General features: G+C 40.1%; 1 protein-coding gene across 7 annotated transcripts in view; it reads right to left on the reverse strand.

Moving 5' to 3' along the window:
- Nucleotides 1-12177, reverse strand: part of ndrg4 (NDRG family member 4) — a 54527-nt gene extending 42350 nt beyond the window's left edge. For 4 of the 7 annotated variants that reach the window (XM_029434294.1, XM_029434290.1, XM_029434291.1 and 1 more), the window contains exons 1-2: nt 12037-12177; nt 9417-9490 (exon numbers count right to left, since the gene is read on the reverse strand). In XM_029434294.1, coding sequence (XP_029290154.1) covers nt 9417-9490 — 74 coding nt within the window. In that variant the 5' untranslated portion in view covers nt 12037-12177. The remainder of the gene's footprint in view (nt 1-9416; nt 9491-12036) is intronic. The other 3 variants (XM_029434295.1, XM_029434293.1, XM_029434292.1) reach the window with 2 other exon arrangements.
- Nucleotides 12178-16272: the final 4095 nt, after the last annotated feature.

Genomic DNA, 16272 nt, shown 5'->3' on the forward strand with positions numbered 1-16272 from the left:
CTGAGGCCGCATGTTTTGGACACTCGGGTGAAGAGAGGGGCGGAGCTGTCAACTGATCGCCATCTGGTGGTGAGTTGGATCAAGGGGTGGGGGAAGACTCTGGACAGACCTGGTAAGCCCAAACGGGTAGTGTGGGTGAACTGGGAAAGTCTGGAGGAAGACCCTGTCCGGGAGATCTTCAACTCACACCTCCGGTGCAGCTTTTCAGACATCCCTGTGGAGGTTGGGGGCATTGAACCTGAGTGGGCGATGTTCAAAACCTCTATTGCTGAAGCTGCGGTTAGGAGCTGTGGTCTCAAGGTCTTAGGTGCCTCAAGGGGCAGTAACCCTCGAACACCGTGGACCCCACTGGTCAGGGAAGCCGTTCGACTGAAGAAGGAGTCCTTCCGGGTTATGTTATCTGGGAGGACTCTGGAAACAGTTGCAGGGTACCGATGGACCCTGGTCATCTCTAATAACATACAGTATATCTGCATATGAATACAGAATCTGTAGGCAACGAGACAGGATTTTGGTATCAGAAGAGTTCGGGTTTCTATATGTTATGTCGGTAGTATTGACCAATCACGTTTGAGCGTGCTTTGGTTGCATACAGGTAAACTGTCCATGTGGAGAATAAAGCAGGCTGAGAGGATCGGACGATATGCAATCTCTAATGAAGATTTATCTTATAATAATCTCTATTTTCAGATATCTGGATAATGCAAGTTGCTAATGGGACTTTAAACAATGATATCAGCTATCCGGGTATCCATGGGCCACGCCGGAACCCTTCAAATATTGGTTGTTGCCCCCAGAGGTTTATCCAAAATTCCACAGTTTTTGACTATCAAATAATGATATAGAAATATTGACCAGTGCAGCTTACATTTGAACAGTATTCAGTATTTTACACTCAAATGCTGGAGCCAGTATATAGATACAGTATGTCTGTCTGTATTTATGAAGTCACCATTAGTGTGTTATGTATGACTAATGGAAGGTTTGGAGCCAGTGTTTTTGTTCTAATCATCCAATGACAGTGGAGCATATTAAGGGGATGCAGGGACAGTAAAGAAGCTCAGAGCGTAGCTTCCTGTCACACAGGAAATCAATTGCACAGCCATGTGGAAGGGAAGCCTCTGATTTAATGTACAATCACTGAATCAATACCTGGAAACTGGGACAACACAAAGAGGCAGGACAGAGAGAAAGAGAGACAGCAGGAGACAAACCTTTGACAGTCAATAGGACAGAGGCGGGAGAGAGACCTTTACTAGCTAGAAGGTTCTAAATGGTTTGTCCACCATAAAAGAAAATAGTAGAAGGCACTTTAATAAAAGCAGTTCAGCTGAAACTTTGGTGTGGACACAAGTGTCACATTTATCGACTTCTTTCCTTTTATGTCTTTACTTTGCTCAACATACCAAAAAAGTATAGATCGTTTCCAGTAAAAAATATATCCATCTTGAACATCGTCACATTGATAAAAGCCCATGAACAGCTGTTGCAATCTTTGAAATCAGCTGACCGATGTGTTTATTTTTGTGATGATACTCGGTAAAAAGAGCATGTATCAAGCTATTAGCGCTATTTTGATGCTTGCTAGCGGGATGCCGAACTATGACTTTTCGATTGACAATTAATTTGAGCCAATAGGAGCTTCCATGCGTTATCTACAGCCATCAAAAGCCAATGAGTGTCAACTTGATAAGGAAGTGCCAGCCCTCTTCTTTTGTTTACGGACGGAGCCAGCAGCAGCCCAGTCTCCCGTTGGCTCGCGTATCATGTAGCCATTGCTACATTGCTTGACCTTTAGACATGTGACACACATGGTTTTATTTTTACAATACTTTCATAATTGTATTTATTAATTATAAAATACAAAATATACACAAAAATATTATAAAAAAATATAGATATACTTCACTTACTTTGTGTCATTACTACTGACAGGCAATATTGGGTATATAATAGTGGCCAATCGTTATTTATGGCCTTTTTATCAATAAATATTATAATATCTCCAAATGCACAGCCTGGTGTTATTCTTAGAAAAACCTGTCTAGTAAGTCAAGTTTTTATCCCTTTTATCTGACATTTTAACCTGAACTTGGTAACACTTGGTTCTATGTTTCTATTGTGTTTTCCAGCTCTTTTCAACAACAAACTTCAGACAGAGTGTATTTTCTTCAAATTCAGTATATTCAGACCACTATTACTCAGTGCCAGAAGCACTTGGAGTGATTATTCAATGTTTTGCAAGAACAATAAGAATAATTAACCAAAATAATGCAGCTGGTGCAAATGGCTGAAGAGCAGCTTTCAATTTACTTTGGGTATGTCGTTTGTAGGTATTTTCGGGTAAATTCACCCACTTCTTAAGAGGTTAACAACAACCTAAAGTTTTGTCTGGGGATAAGAAAATGGATGAAAGTGTAACAGCACTGTGGTTATGTCCACAGTATGTGTTTAAATGGGCTTGCTAGTCATGCTAGCAGCAGTGTTGTTCTGTCAGCTGGTCCACCTCTCTGGTCCAGACTAAAAATATCTCAACAATGCCAATGAATTACATAAACATAGACAAGAGCATGTATTGTAATGAGATAGTGCCACCAACAGGTCAAAATGTTCACTTATTCTGTGAAACTTCTGATCATGTTGGTGATCCATTGACTTGTTGTCTAGCACCTTCATCATAGTTACTATGGGATGGATCGCCATGAAACTTGGTGCACACGTTCATGTTCCCCTCAGGATTAATTATAATCATTTAGGTCATCTTCTTCATGCTCATCTCCAGCAATCATCATATTGTGTCCAATTCTTTGGTTTATGATCAAATACCTGCAAAACCTATGATGTTTCCATCCGTTTCTATTCTTTGTTAGGATTAGCGCTAATTAGCAATGTTACTGTGCCAACATGCTTAACTCAGATGGTGAACATGGTAAAAATTGTACCTAAACATCAGCATGTTGAGTACACGTCATAGAACTGGTAGCGTGGCTGTAGACTTGTCATCTTGTTACAACACACAGACTAGAAATTATGTTTTGAAAGCCTGAAATCAATAAAGCCCTTTTCTACTGTAGTTTTGCTTTAAGTTACCTTCAGTGAGCTTTTGTTCCACTTGATTTCATTGCAGTGCATGTTGTCTTGGAGATCAGGCCATAACATTGTGAAGTAAAGCAGAATACAGTGGATAACGTCTCAACCTCATTCCAGGAAAGCAAAGTAAGAACACATCCTGCAGCTTGGTCAGTGGCTCTACGCTTCGAACTCTGACGCCCTACGTACACCTCTAGCGTCACTTTTGGCTGTGTCAGTCCCCGCTCGTTACATGCACAGTGTCTTTCCAAACTAACTTCTAATGTAGGTCTACTTCTTTATTAGGTTTACTTACGCAACAAAATAACTGGGTTAGGCTTAGGAAAAGGTTTTGGCCAAAAAATGACATTTGTTAAGTAAAACAAATTAGTTATGGATATATATACTGTATATATATATATTTATATATATCATAACATGTGTAATAAAAGAAAAACAAAAGTATTGAAAGATGTATTTCAGTTGTTGGTGTTATTAAACTAAGTGAATGTGATTCCTGATGGAGCTTCCTCCAGTCAAGCGGAGCAGAGATGTTAATCCTGATTGACATGCTCTGACATTCACTTCTACACATCATCCCTCCCATCACCATCAGCCCACCTGTTGGTCTGTGTACACACACCACAAATGACCAGACATGTCACACCTTTATGCCAAAAAGAAGTGCTGTAATCATGCACTGCATACTTTAAATCCTAGTAACTCAGCTCTCTCCACCATTTTAAGTGACATTTTTAATAATTTATTCCTACTAAATGTCTAGAGGAGTCTTCAGTGGCTGAGAAGCTACCCAGAGAAGAGATATATCAATGATGGAGTGGAAGATTAAATATTAAATATCAGCTATCAGCTCCAGACTGAGGAGCACTTTCTCTTCTGGCATAAAAAGTTTCCTTGTCAGCGCTGTCAGATGAAAGCTTTTTGTTTCTAAAAAGTGTTCCACACAGTATCCAAAAAGTCATTTTCAAAGGCAGTAAGAAAGGCAGCCTCATTTTTGGATTAAAAACTGTGTATTTCTGCATTCATATGTACTGTGTTCATATCATACAGCAAGCTGATTCAGGTAAAAGAAGAGAGAATAAAGAAGACGCAGGGCAGGAAGGGTCCAGTCACACAGGGTTATGCTCACACTTTTGACAACACATTCTGTCAGAGCTCTGTTTATTCTCAGCCCTCCTCTCAGTGGTGGCATCAGACTTGAGGTGTGAGAGAGTGGCGCGCCCTTAAGGGTCAAAGTTTGTGCAGAGACAATGGACGGGGCTAATGTTGGTGAAGATGAGAGCAAAGGACTGAGCACTGAACCTCTGTAATCTTCTCCATTCTTTATTAATTTACTAGAGTATTGGCAGGTTTCTAAAGGACAAATCTAGCTCTTTAGTGCTGCCTGGAATTCAATTTGAGACCAATTTAAAATCCCATATGAAGAGCAACGATTGCAGCCTCTCTCTGACTAAATATAAATAGTGAAACCTGGAAAATTGTCAATCTTGGCAGAAAATAATACAAACAAATAATTTATATTAGAAAATAAATGTGGTATTGATTTCAGCCATATCTCTGACTGTTATAGCCTACCTTAGAGCGGAAATACAATGTAAAAGAACGTCTGGATACTTTGTAAGCACCAGCAGTGACGACAACCTGCATGCCAAGAATAATTTCATGCATAACTCAAACTAACTGCTCTGATGTATAACCTCAAATATGTTCCTAGCTTTGAAGTGAAGATGAAGAGCTGGCACTGCCTGAGGTGTGAGTGAGCAGGTGTGATGGAAGTGAAGCCCACTGATGTCTGGGTTTGCACATATTTACTTGCCTCGTTAATTCCTCCTTAATGGGACTACAGACAAGAGACCAGTGGCACTCAGGTGGTCGTGTTCACCTGTTTTTATTAAGGAAAGGCTGAGCACACTCTTAAACATCACCTCGCTCCACACAGCAATGTGTTCACAGCTTTGCTTAACACATTTGTGGGCAGTGAGTAAAGTGTGATAAGACAATGTTCACTCATGCTGAAAAGCAGCATAATCCATGTGCCAGCAAAATAATAGATGAGATAATATTTACACTTTCCTCTTCTGTAGCTATAACCCATAACAGTAGGCCTGATATCAAACTAACTGTCACCACATGAGCTCCACCCCAATGCATGTGGTTCTAAATCATGGCTGCAGATGCAAACATCTACTTTGGTTACAACTAAGGAAAAGCTAAATGCTACATCATACTAACATTTAGACCGGAGGTCTTCAACAGGGGTCTGAGGTACTGCAGGGGGGTTCTGACATTTTTGGTTGATATGACAATTATTTATATTTGTTCATTTTTTCATTCGGTTTTTCAGCCAATGTCAACAGTAGCCAGGTTTCCTTCCAAAATGATTGCACATTTCCAGAAGAATGTAAATGAATGCTTCATTCCATCCACTGTGATTATTAGAAGTTGGTTTGTGGAGACAAGTAGTGGTAGGTGTAGAAAACCATTTTACCATTGGAGAAGAAGAGGGTGCAACAAGATGAGGTAATTAAAAGAGCACCAGTGGATGCTCAAACGGTTTAAAACTATGTGGAAATCTGGATAGAAATCAGACATTAGTGTTTGTTTCATGTATTAATGTGAAGGTGACATCAGATCTGTGTGGAGCGATGAGGAGAATATTTATGTCTCTTCAGCGGAGCAGGAGCTTCAGTGGATATTGAAGTAACATGCTTCATGTACGTCATCATTTATTCTCTGAATCTGTTTCCATTGCATTTTGTTGCATTTTGTTGCATTTTGCTTTCGTCATACACCAACTGTCGTTTCGTCATACATCCAACTTGACAGGCCTGCACAGAACCCTGACCTCAACCTCATCCAGCACCTTGGTGATGAACTGGAAGATTACAGCCTCACTAATGCTCACTGAGATATAGCTCTGCCTTGTTATCAACTCGTCTCCGGCTTCAGAACATATGAACTTCAAGCTAACATGGTCACATCTACTTCTCACTAGCCCAGTTCTTTTATGAACATGCATCAATGATTGTGTCGTGCTGAGGTGTTGAGACATTAACCTCTCATCTACCTGCTAAGACCACACGCCACAGTTGAACTTTACATCTCACACACCGTGACTTATATTTATTTGGCTCAAGCTGGCTCAGTTTGATCAACAACAAACTGTCCACCAGACGCACTGAGAAATGGAGCCAAATGTCCATTCTAGTGGGTGTGTTTCTATGGTGGGCCCACAGGGCTGCAGGCTGGATGCCAGCAGGGCAGACGGACAGACAGTGTGGCCACCAGTAGTACACTGAGCGGAGGGGGATTGTTAGCCGGACTCCTTCCTGAACCAAACGGAGAACCAGATGTCGAGGAGCGCAGCTCAGCGGAGCACTGAGGGGATGAATGGTTTCAGAGACACATGGCTTTATTACAGTGTCCACTGAAAACAGGTCAGACCCCCAATGACAGTCAGAAGTATTTTATTTGTGAATTGTAACGCAAAATCATGTAGAGGGATACAGGGGGTATAATTCCCCAAAGAGAGTATTTTAGAAAAAATCTATTGGTGATAATCTATAAAAAAATAAAGAGAGATGTAATGAGATAAAATAAAGGGTCAATTAATCCAATCAGAAAGACATATCATTCTTGTTGTCACTCCATAGAGGTATCTAGCCATAGCAGTTAGTTATGGTTTTATGTGCCGAGAATTTTGTTTCTTTATGGCAGTTTTGCTTTATTTGATACGGTGGAGGGGAAACAAGGCTGGTTGTCTCTGCCAGTACAAAATGGAGAAAACTGGTAAACTGTGCTGACTAGAGAATCATGAAACCAAACCATATGTGGAAGCATTTTGAATTTAACAACATCGCTAAAAGATTGAGGACTGTTTGATGACTTGTAAAACCCAATTGCCTTGCAGCAATGTTAGCGTGTTTATAGGAAATATGTTCATATTAAGATATTTACAGGGATTACTGGTAGACCACAAACAGATTATTTTCATTCATTACACTTGTTATTGTGCATTTAGCATTTAGATGTCATTGTGTTGATACAGTAAGTATATAACACCAGACTGAGTTTTCCTCTGGTTGTTGCTACCTCACAGATGATACGGAAACACAGCACATGTATTATTTTTAGCATGATGGATTATGATCCTTGCCAGGCTGCTATTCTTGTTCTTTATAAATAGCCCACACATTAATGCACAGTCAGTCAGCTATTAAGAATAAGATCACATTTCTATTTCAGTAGCAATCTGTACTCAGCGACATTACACATCTGTTTCTGCTTTTTTGCTGAGAGCAAGGTGCATTCAGTTTCGTAATGAATGACAACTCAACTCACAAACAACCCGTCTTGAGGGCAAAAGGCAAAGTCATGTGTCCACACATTATGTGAAACTGCCACCCTCCATTTTATTAGCTGTCGTCCATTAGTGACCACAACGCAGACGTTCAATAACCAATATGTCATTCACAATATGTGAATGACACATATGACACAATATGACCAATATGTCATATGTCATATGTCAGCATTCACTTAATGATCCCTCTCACTCTAACACATCATGACATCTGTCTCTGAACACAGTCTGACCATGAAGGCTCTTTTCTGCAGTGATCACGTGAACACAAAAAGAATGTCTGTATTACCGAGATCATCTTCATCACCACATATATGCTACTCTTAAAAGCAGTTGCTGAGTTGAAGAAGAAGTGTATTGCGTACACACTGGCACAATACAAATATGTGATATTATGCATGCAGAGATGTGTGGAACATGCAGTTCTTTGCAGCCTGACTCAGACAATCACACAGGACAGTCAGCATCCAGGCTGACATTTCAAAGGTGATGGGTGACACATTGAGAAAAACTGTGTGTATGTGTGACGACGGGCCATGCTATTATGCTTCATGTCTTCCTGCTTCCTGGGGACTATTAACTAATGAGGGTTACTTTACCTAAAAATCCCAGAGTCAAGTCGTATCAGGTCTTTTTGCTGTTGAGGATCCGAAAACTTAGTGAGTTACAGGATTTGGTCCAATGCTCTGTGTTTTAGGCAACAGGAATAATCAAAAATATAAATGAGGTAGTTATTGGTTATTGGTAACCCTGTTCTCAAATTGTATGATGTACTTGACGAATTACAGAAATAAAATCTGATACAGTGCAGTCACTTTTGGAACCTAGTAAATGGACATCTGACCCTAAGCTACACACAAACTGCCCCAAGCTCATTTTCAACTGTGGCCCTTAGTTCTTATCAATATAGTGATGTTATAAAAGGACAATTTCAGCATGAATGTAACCATTTAGCATACAGTTGTATGTGACTGCAGATTTTATGGATGCTTTTAGGTGCATGAATGCAGATCCCAGAAATCCATTTACATCAACCTAGTATCAACTGTGAACCCAAAACAAACTAGCATGGTTGAACTGGGAGCAAATTTCATTCTTAAGGTAACCTGCCAATGGTGATTTTTGTATTTATTATTATTTATAGCAAGCAAATATATTATAAGATTATCTAAAATGAGCATTTTAAATGATATAAGCAGTGAACTTGCTTTGGTCCTTCTTTTATTGTGATGTGATTGACAGGAAGAGGTTCTTAATGTAAACACAATGAGCATCAGCTGATGGTTGAAAGTTTTATTTTATAGAGGAAAAGATTACATTTGACATGTTATAATGGAGACACATGTTTTACAAGCTGTTATGTCATTTGAAACAGTGTTATTAGCAGTGTGATGCAGCACCACATAGAAGTGCTGATCTGTTCTTTTTAAAGTCTGAATTAAATGGGAGTCAATGAGCTCAAGATCGTTAAAGCTATTTAAAGATGTTATTATTTGTTGCATCTGGTTCTGATGTAAACATTAAAAGGTGAAAGGGATGAGCAAACCACTCATGCTGGAATAGTCTCACTGACACAGTGTGTCACCTGGAATAGCCTGGCACCAAATGTTGTTGAGGGAATTTTCAGTTTCAGGGTCTGGCTTTGCTCCCAGCCTAATTCCCAGTATCTGTTCCAGTATGCTATGATTTACAAATGATTTCTAAATAGATATTTGTCAGATGACAAATGGACTCCTCGTCCTGTTGCTTGTTTGTTTAATAACTAGATGATGAGTTCTCATTGGATCTGTGAGCTTTTGCCTGCTGCTGCAGAATGAATGTGACACTGGACTGACTGATTGACAGAATGGAACGGATGGACAGAAATGCCATAGATAAATCCACACAGGCTGGATAACGGAGAGGCCTGTGTGGCACGATATGGTACGTTATGCAGGTACAGTGGCTTCACGATCCTACGTACATGGTCTGCAGGAGGCTCTGTGGAACTGTGCAGCCAGCCTTGGGAGGGAAGTTCCAAAACAATCCAGGCCCCATCTAGCAGTGGGTATAAAAATACAAGAGACAATATCTACTGTATGGTGCTGGTGCATTGCAGGTGGAAAGGCAGATATAAGATCCACATAATTATAAGAGGAGACTCCATGCAATAAAACGACACAGAGAAGACAGAAGGTATCATTATAGCAGACAGGGTAATAAGATCCTGTGAAATGGCCATAAAAGACAAGGGAGAGAAATGTGAAGGTTAACAATAAATAGAAGAAGACTGTGATTAAGTTACTGACGCTATTGTAGTTATTAGATCTCATCATTAATAACAAATCCTGTGTGAGGTCTTTAATGCTGCATTAACTGTTAGTCTTACAACTCTAATAGTGACCAGACAGAAGTGCAACAACACTGACAGTAATGTACATACATGATACTGTAGACATTCCCCAATAGACATGAGGAAGCTAGCTAATTGGAGGAGAGATCCCACTGAAACATCTAGCAAAGAGGAAACATATCCGCATGCAAACACAGTAATTACAGCACTTCTTTTCCAGTGGCGCACTTGCAGTGCCAACCTCCATTTTTGATAATGCCAGTGGGTGGGAGGGGTGAGATAATGAGAGTGGGGTTTGGGGACTCAAGAAGAGTTGTTCCAAAACAGAGAGAAGAACGGAACAGGGCTTTGCATGCCAGAATCTCAGGAACGTATAAATCAATAAGTCATTTGAACAACTGTGTGAACAAGCCTGCAAACTGTACTGTTGGTTATAAACTGTGAGTTAAGCTTTCTGTCTCTTAACTACTTTCAACATTTAGAGAGAAAGTTGTTACGTTTACATTCCACTCTGAAAGTGAAAGGTAGTTAGCCCTAATTTGTACTAGACATTCATTTTGTCATGTTATTCCAACATCTGCTGAGTCACTTGCTTTGTTCATCCTGCATTCTATAAAGGAAGCTTCTGTTGTCTCTTTCACGGGTCCGGTTAATAACCACACTGTCAAAACTGACAGCACCAGGTATGTCCATATGTGACCTGCTGATTCCAATCAATGGATCCATGTAATGTTACAGTAACATGGGGGTTGCTGTCAGAGAAAATAAGTCAAACTTGGAAGATTCGGGTAAATAGTTGCTATCCAAAACCTCAAAATCCTTTCTCCAAATATGGGCTAACTGGAGCAGTGATGAGTCGTAGTTCATGTAGTAACAAAAGTAGGAGTGTAATGCTCTTTATAAATCTATTTATAAACCCCGAGCTGAGAAACAGACCCGCTCCCAAAGGAAAGACAGGCTCGGCTTCAGTGGCTGTTTATGTGTTGAAAGAGCAGCACAGTGGTGAAAACAAAGACAATAAGTTTTATGGCTTTAAAATAGAATGTGAAAACACTTTCTGCAAGAAACGATTAGGGCAGCGGAGTTCTGGATCCTATGGAGAAAAGATATAAGAGGACCAAACTAAAGTTGGACATTGATAGCGTCGCTATTACAAAGAGTGGCATACAACACATTTACTGTGCTACATATTCATCTTTCTGCTGATGGTCTAGTGATGGTCTGACTGGACCTTTGAAAAAAAAGAGTCTTGTGAGGTAGTAGTTCAAATGAGTTACAATTAACAACTATCCAGATGTTTTAACATATTAAGTACCTGACTAGGTCTTTGTTTTTTATTTTTACTATTATGCAATCATGCATTACAGCCTCAGTCTGTCAGGTGCAAGCAGATTCGGGGCACGGCTAACACCAGCCTGCACCATACTCAATCCACTTTTATGACTTCTAGTTGCTGGAGATTCATCATCCACTCGGCTCGGTCTGCTGACAACCAAACATTATTTTCTTTAGCGCTTCTTTCTGCACTTGCCCTGAACAAAGACTTTTTCTAGAAGCAGTAACTTCAACACATAAACCCAACATTATTATTTTATTGTAAATATATTGCCTTTCAGCTCAAACACATACTAATCTATTGTGTTGAGAGGCACTGCTATTGTGTAAATGGCGCACTTTGTCTTTTGTGGGGGCAATAGAATCAACCTGTCCCCATTCTATTTACTCCAATGCAGGAACTGGCGAAGGGAGGTGTGTGTGTGTGTGTGTGTGTGTGTGTGTGTGTGTGTGTGTGTGTGTGTGTGTGTGTGTGTGTGTGTGTGTGTGTGTGCGTGTGTGTGTGTGTGTGTGTGTATGTGTGTGTGTGTGTGTGTGTGGGTATGTGTGTGCGTGCGTGCGTGCATGCGTGCGTGCGTGCGTGCGTGCGTGCTTGCGTGCATAGTGTGTGTGTGTGTGTGTGTGTCGTCGGGAGAGGGGTGGAGTAAAGTATAAGAGTACAAAGCCTCAGCAGCAGTATTCACACATCGTGCCAAAACTCTTGTCCTCATTTCAACATCCTCCTCCTGTTGTCCTCTAACACAAAACAGCTACAGCATATGGGAGCGTCATTCTTACTTTCCTAGACAGTTAATATAGTCTGCTCATGTCAGCTTCACAAAGAGTTTAAGAGCCCTGAATTTGATACAAAAACACTTCACACACATTCTCAGACAAAGACTGTGTTATACTCCAGAGGGATAAAGCTTTACTGCACCTGTGGTGTAGTCAGATCTTTTCCAGTCGATAGTCTGCTTTAGCTGTTTTCTGCTCTCTGTGTCCGTTTGTGCGTCCCTCAGGCTGCTAAGGATTGGAATAATGTACGTTGCCGAGTGTGTGTGCGTGTGTGTGTGTCTGTGGGTGATCCAAACCAAATGAGAGAGAGAGCGAGAGATGCAGAGTTTTTCTCCCTCTATCTCTCTTTCTCTATCTCCCTCCCCTTGCTGATGATAAACAGAGAGCACGTGGCTTCACCAATGATGCAGCACACTGAAGATCACAGCGCCGAGAAGTGAGGTGAGGAAAGAAGTGACAAAGGGATGAAGGGAAGAAAGGGGGCAAGTAGAAATGTGTGTATGTTTGTCCTGTGTGTGTTCATCTTGAAATTACTCATGCTTTTTAGAACATGCAGACAAAATAGAAATACATTTATTCAAATCTGAAAGAAAATATCCTCCTCTGAAAATCCAATTTTGACACGGAATGACTCCATCACAGCTCACAGAAATCCTCACACCGCACACATGCACACAGGCAGATCAACACAACAGCCCGCAGGCAGCCAGAAGAGCTGTTGTCTGGTTCTGACCATGTTTGGGAAACTGGGGCATAAAGTGATGGGAACACTGATCGCTGATAGCAACATCATCCATGTGGCTCTGGCAGATCACTGACTTCAGCACTCTATGACTAAACCTAAGCAGAGACACTGAATATCATATGACATGTTTATAAGATGAGATATGTTACGCCTCTGAAATCTCTCTGTTGTTTGTACAATGCTCTAAACACATCAATCTTCCTTTTCATACCTTGGTTTCCAGATGCCTTCCCTGCACCACCAGGTGTTTGGTTGTGGAGAATTTGGTTGGTGCCCTAGATGTGCCATGCTCCTCACAATGCAGGAAAGCAGGGGGATGATCTTAAAGAGGAATATATCTGCCTTTTCTTCTGAGCCCTACATTGCTGTTGACCAAAGTTTTTGAGGAGGTTCTGGAACCATCACCTGTTCTAGCCCGGGTTCAGCACCATGAATCACAGATCTCAGATTGTGTCAGCATTTTAAATAGGACTGCTGTTGCTCTAATGAAAAAGAGGTGGTATTGGTACAGATCAGATTAAACCATGGTTCAGTTTGTTTCTCGTGTGAAAACATTTTTTGGATGGTTCAGATCTCCGGAACAATTACAGGAAGTTCTGGCATGCTATCTTTGTGTTATAAGAGTAACGTAGCGCCGCTAATGAATAGTGTGTGGTCAAGAAAGAGAGAGAGAAAGTGAGAGAGAGGGAGAGAGAGAGAGAGAGAGACAGTGATGGTGGACGTGCTCAGAACAAACAGGTGTTCGGAGCAGAGAAGAAATTAATAGTTAAGTTGTCAAGTGGCAGCAAATGTACAGTGTAAGTTTCAGTTTGTCTCTGAATAAACATTGCATCTCCTCAAGGCCAAAGTCAAGTTCCTGTGTCTTGCTTCTCTATTGCTGTAAAGTGAAGGCGTTTTTTTGGACAAAATTGTGTCTCGTAGATTCACCCAAGAATGGCACGTCATGAATTTCAGTGATGTAAGTTTATTCTATATTGAAAATAAAAAGAGTCAATTAAGAAGTGAGCCAGTTGGCTCATGATGTAGGCTGCAAAGTTACAAAGAATAAGCCAAGGGCGTGTATATCTCTATGGAGGGTAGCTTATAAATATAATCACATTGGATTTACTTGTGACTATTGCTAGAATTTTGTTATTTTGCCATCCTGATACATTTTCATGAAAAAAAGTTTCAAAAAGGTTTTTCATGAAAATGTATCAGGATGGCAAAATAACAAAATTCTTTCTGAAGTATTCTAAGTTTTCAACATTATTCATCATATTTGTAACCACCATCCCACCATTCTTTCCCTCCCTTCCTCTGCCCTGTACATGTTTCTTTTTGCTCATGCACAGTGTGACCTACTTAGCCCACCACAGTCTGACTGACTAGACAGCAGCTTCAAACTGTTGGAGAGCTTGCCAAAACGCTCTCTGCGATCTAACTTGTCTTGATCAAACTGCATTTAACAACCACTCTGCAATCTAATCTAATTTAAATGTATTAGATTTAAGATGTGTGACTCAACCCTTCATTAGATAAGCATATGCTCTATCATGTTATCGAACATTTAATATCATTCAGATAGAATTGTTCAAGGCATATCTGAGTCACATTACATAGCGTGCAGCCTATTTTACATTGACACATACACAGACCATTTTCTGCAACAATTACATAGCATAACCCTGAAACTTTCAATCAAATCAAATCAAATTTATTTGTATAGCCCAATATCACAAATGACACATTTGTCTCAGTGTGCTTTACAGACTGTACAGGTTACGACACCCTCTGTCCTTAGACACTCACACCACACATGGAAAAACTTCCTAAAAGAAACCCCACAATTAAAGGGGAAAATGTTAGAAACCTCAGAGAGAGACTGAGGAGGGATCCCTCTCCCAGGTCGGACAGACTGTAATAGATGTGTACAGGATAAGTAACATAATAAAATTAAAACATAGACAATCTATAAGACAAAAATTAGTATGTGATCACATATGAAAGAGACGAATCCAGGAGGATGTCGAAATAAGCTTCCGGTGCCTCCAAAAAAAAATGTTGATACTGTATATGAACGTGGGTGTCAGTCAGGACCAGGGCAAAAGGTGCAGCCACGATTCATGATCCAGACGTAACTTTTAATAGTGGCAACCTGTCAGATGAGAGACACAGAAACTCCGGGGATGATGCCCCGGATGCTGAGTTATTAGCATACATTTAAGGGACATGAATGCATGAAAGAGGTGTAAGTCCCCCGGCAGTCTAAGCCTATAGCAGCATAACTAGGGGCTGGTCCACGGCAAACCTGAGCCAGCCCAGACTGGCATAAATAATATTAAACTAAATAAAACACAGGTAAAACAAAAATGACTAAGACAAGACACATAACAGATAACAGATAATGCTATTTTTTTCTGAGGAATGAATAAATAGTAATCACTCACACAAACATTTGAACATTTAGATTCCCCAGCTAAGCTAACAGCTGAGAGCTAAGTAGCCTTTGTATTCATTAACTGAACCTCCACTGAGCATAGTGTGTGATTTATTATACATTAACTTCACACAGCTAAGTAAGCACAGAACTGCTATACTGTTGTAAATGTATCTACATGTGTTGATTTGTTTTTAATTCACTGAACTATATTGTGTTGTATTGAGCTAATGGGTAACCTTAGGTCGTTTCACCAGGTGTATGTACAGAGTCGCATGCACACAGTACCATCTTCTTAACCCGGTACCATTATCATACATTTCAAGTTACTATGGTTTTTCAGTCAATGTCTGCCCAAACTTGAAAGGCTCAGAAAAATACAGAGGACAACTCAACTCATATTTTTAACTTATTTCTTAGTTCATGTGAGTTTCATCAGGTTGAAAACCTTTAAACAGAAAACAAAATATATATTAGACATATGATATATGATAAACACTGAAATATTTCCTTCAGCATTTTATAATTATTGTTTTTATCTGTTACATTGTATCTTTAATAAATCAAAATGAATCATTAATGCCACACCACAAACCACAAATCCTTATAATAAATGGATAAACATTAAACATTAGAAACATCGCGTGTTTAGACGCAGTGGACACAAACAAAGCGCAGCGCCGTCACATGAAATTATACACGTCAATGCGCTCCGCTGTAGTTAACATATCCGCCAAACAAACAAATACATTTAACCAGCTGAAACATACCAACTCTACATACTCTGCGGCCTTCTCTACATTGATCCCACACGATGAGTCTACGGAACAAAGGAAATACGTGGCCGAACTTATCCACCTTTTGTACGGATGAACCGTAAGCGGGCATAATTAATAGCGCAAGTCAAAACACCGCAATTCGTGACCGTTTACTATTCTAACACGGTCCAAAATAATACTAAAAGCTAATAAACTTAATATTCCTGACTTTCTTTAATAATCAACAAATCAGGTAAATGTTCATTTTAAACTTTGTCTTCTCTCTAATAATAAACAAAATAAACAAATGAATTTAATATTTTAAACTCCATCTTAACAATACACGTTACCATCTCACAGTAATTCGAGAATTTGTCTGCAACACACAGAGACATAGGGACTCAACACTCCCATTTCATATGTCCCCTTTGGTCTACACACGTTTGTGCACACGTA

The sequence above is a fragment of the Cottoperca gobio genome, chromosome 6 (genome assembly GCF_900634415.1).
Source record: "Cottoperca gobio chromosome 6, fCotGob3.1, whole genome shotgun sequence".
NCBI classification, from domain to species: Eukaryota; Metazoa; Chordata; class Actinopteri; order Perciformes; family Bovichtidae; genus Cottoperca; species Cottoperca gobio.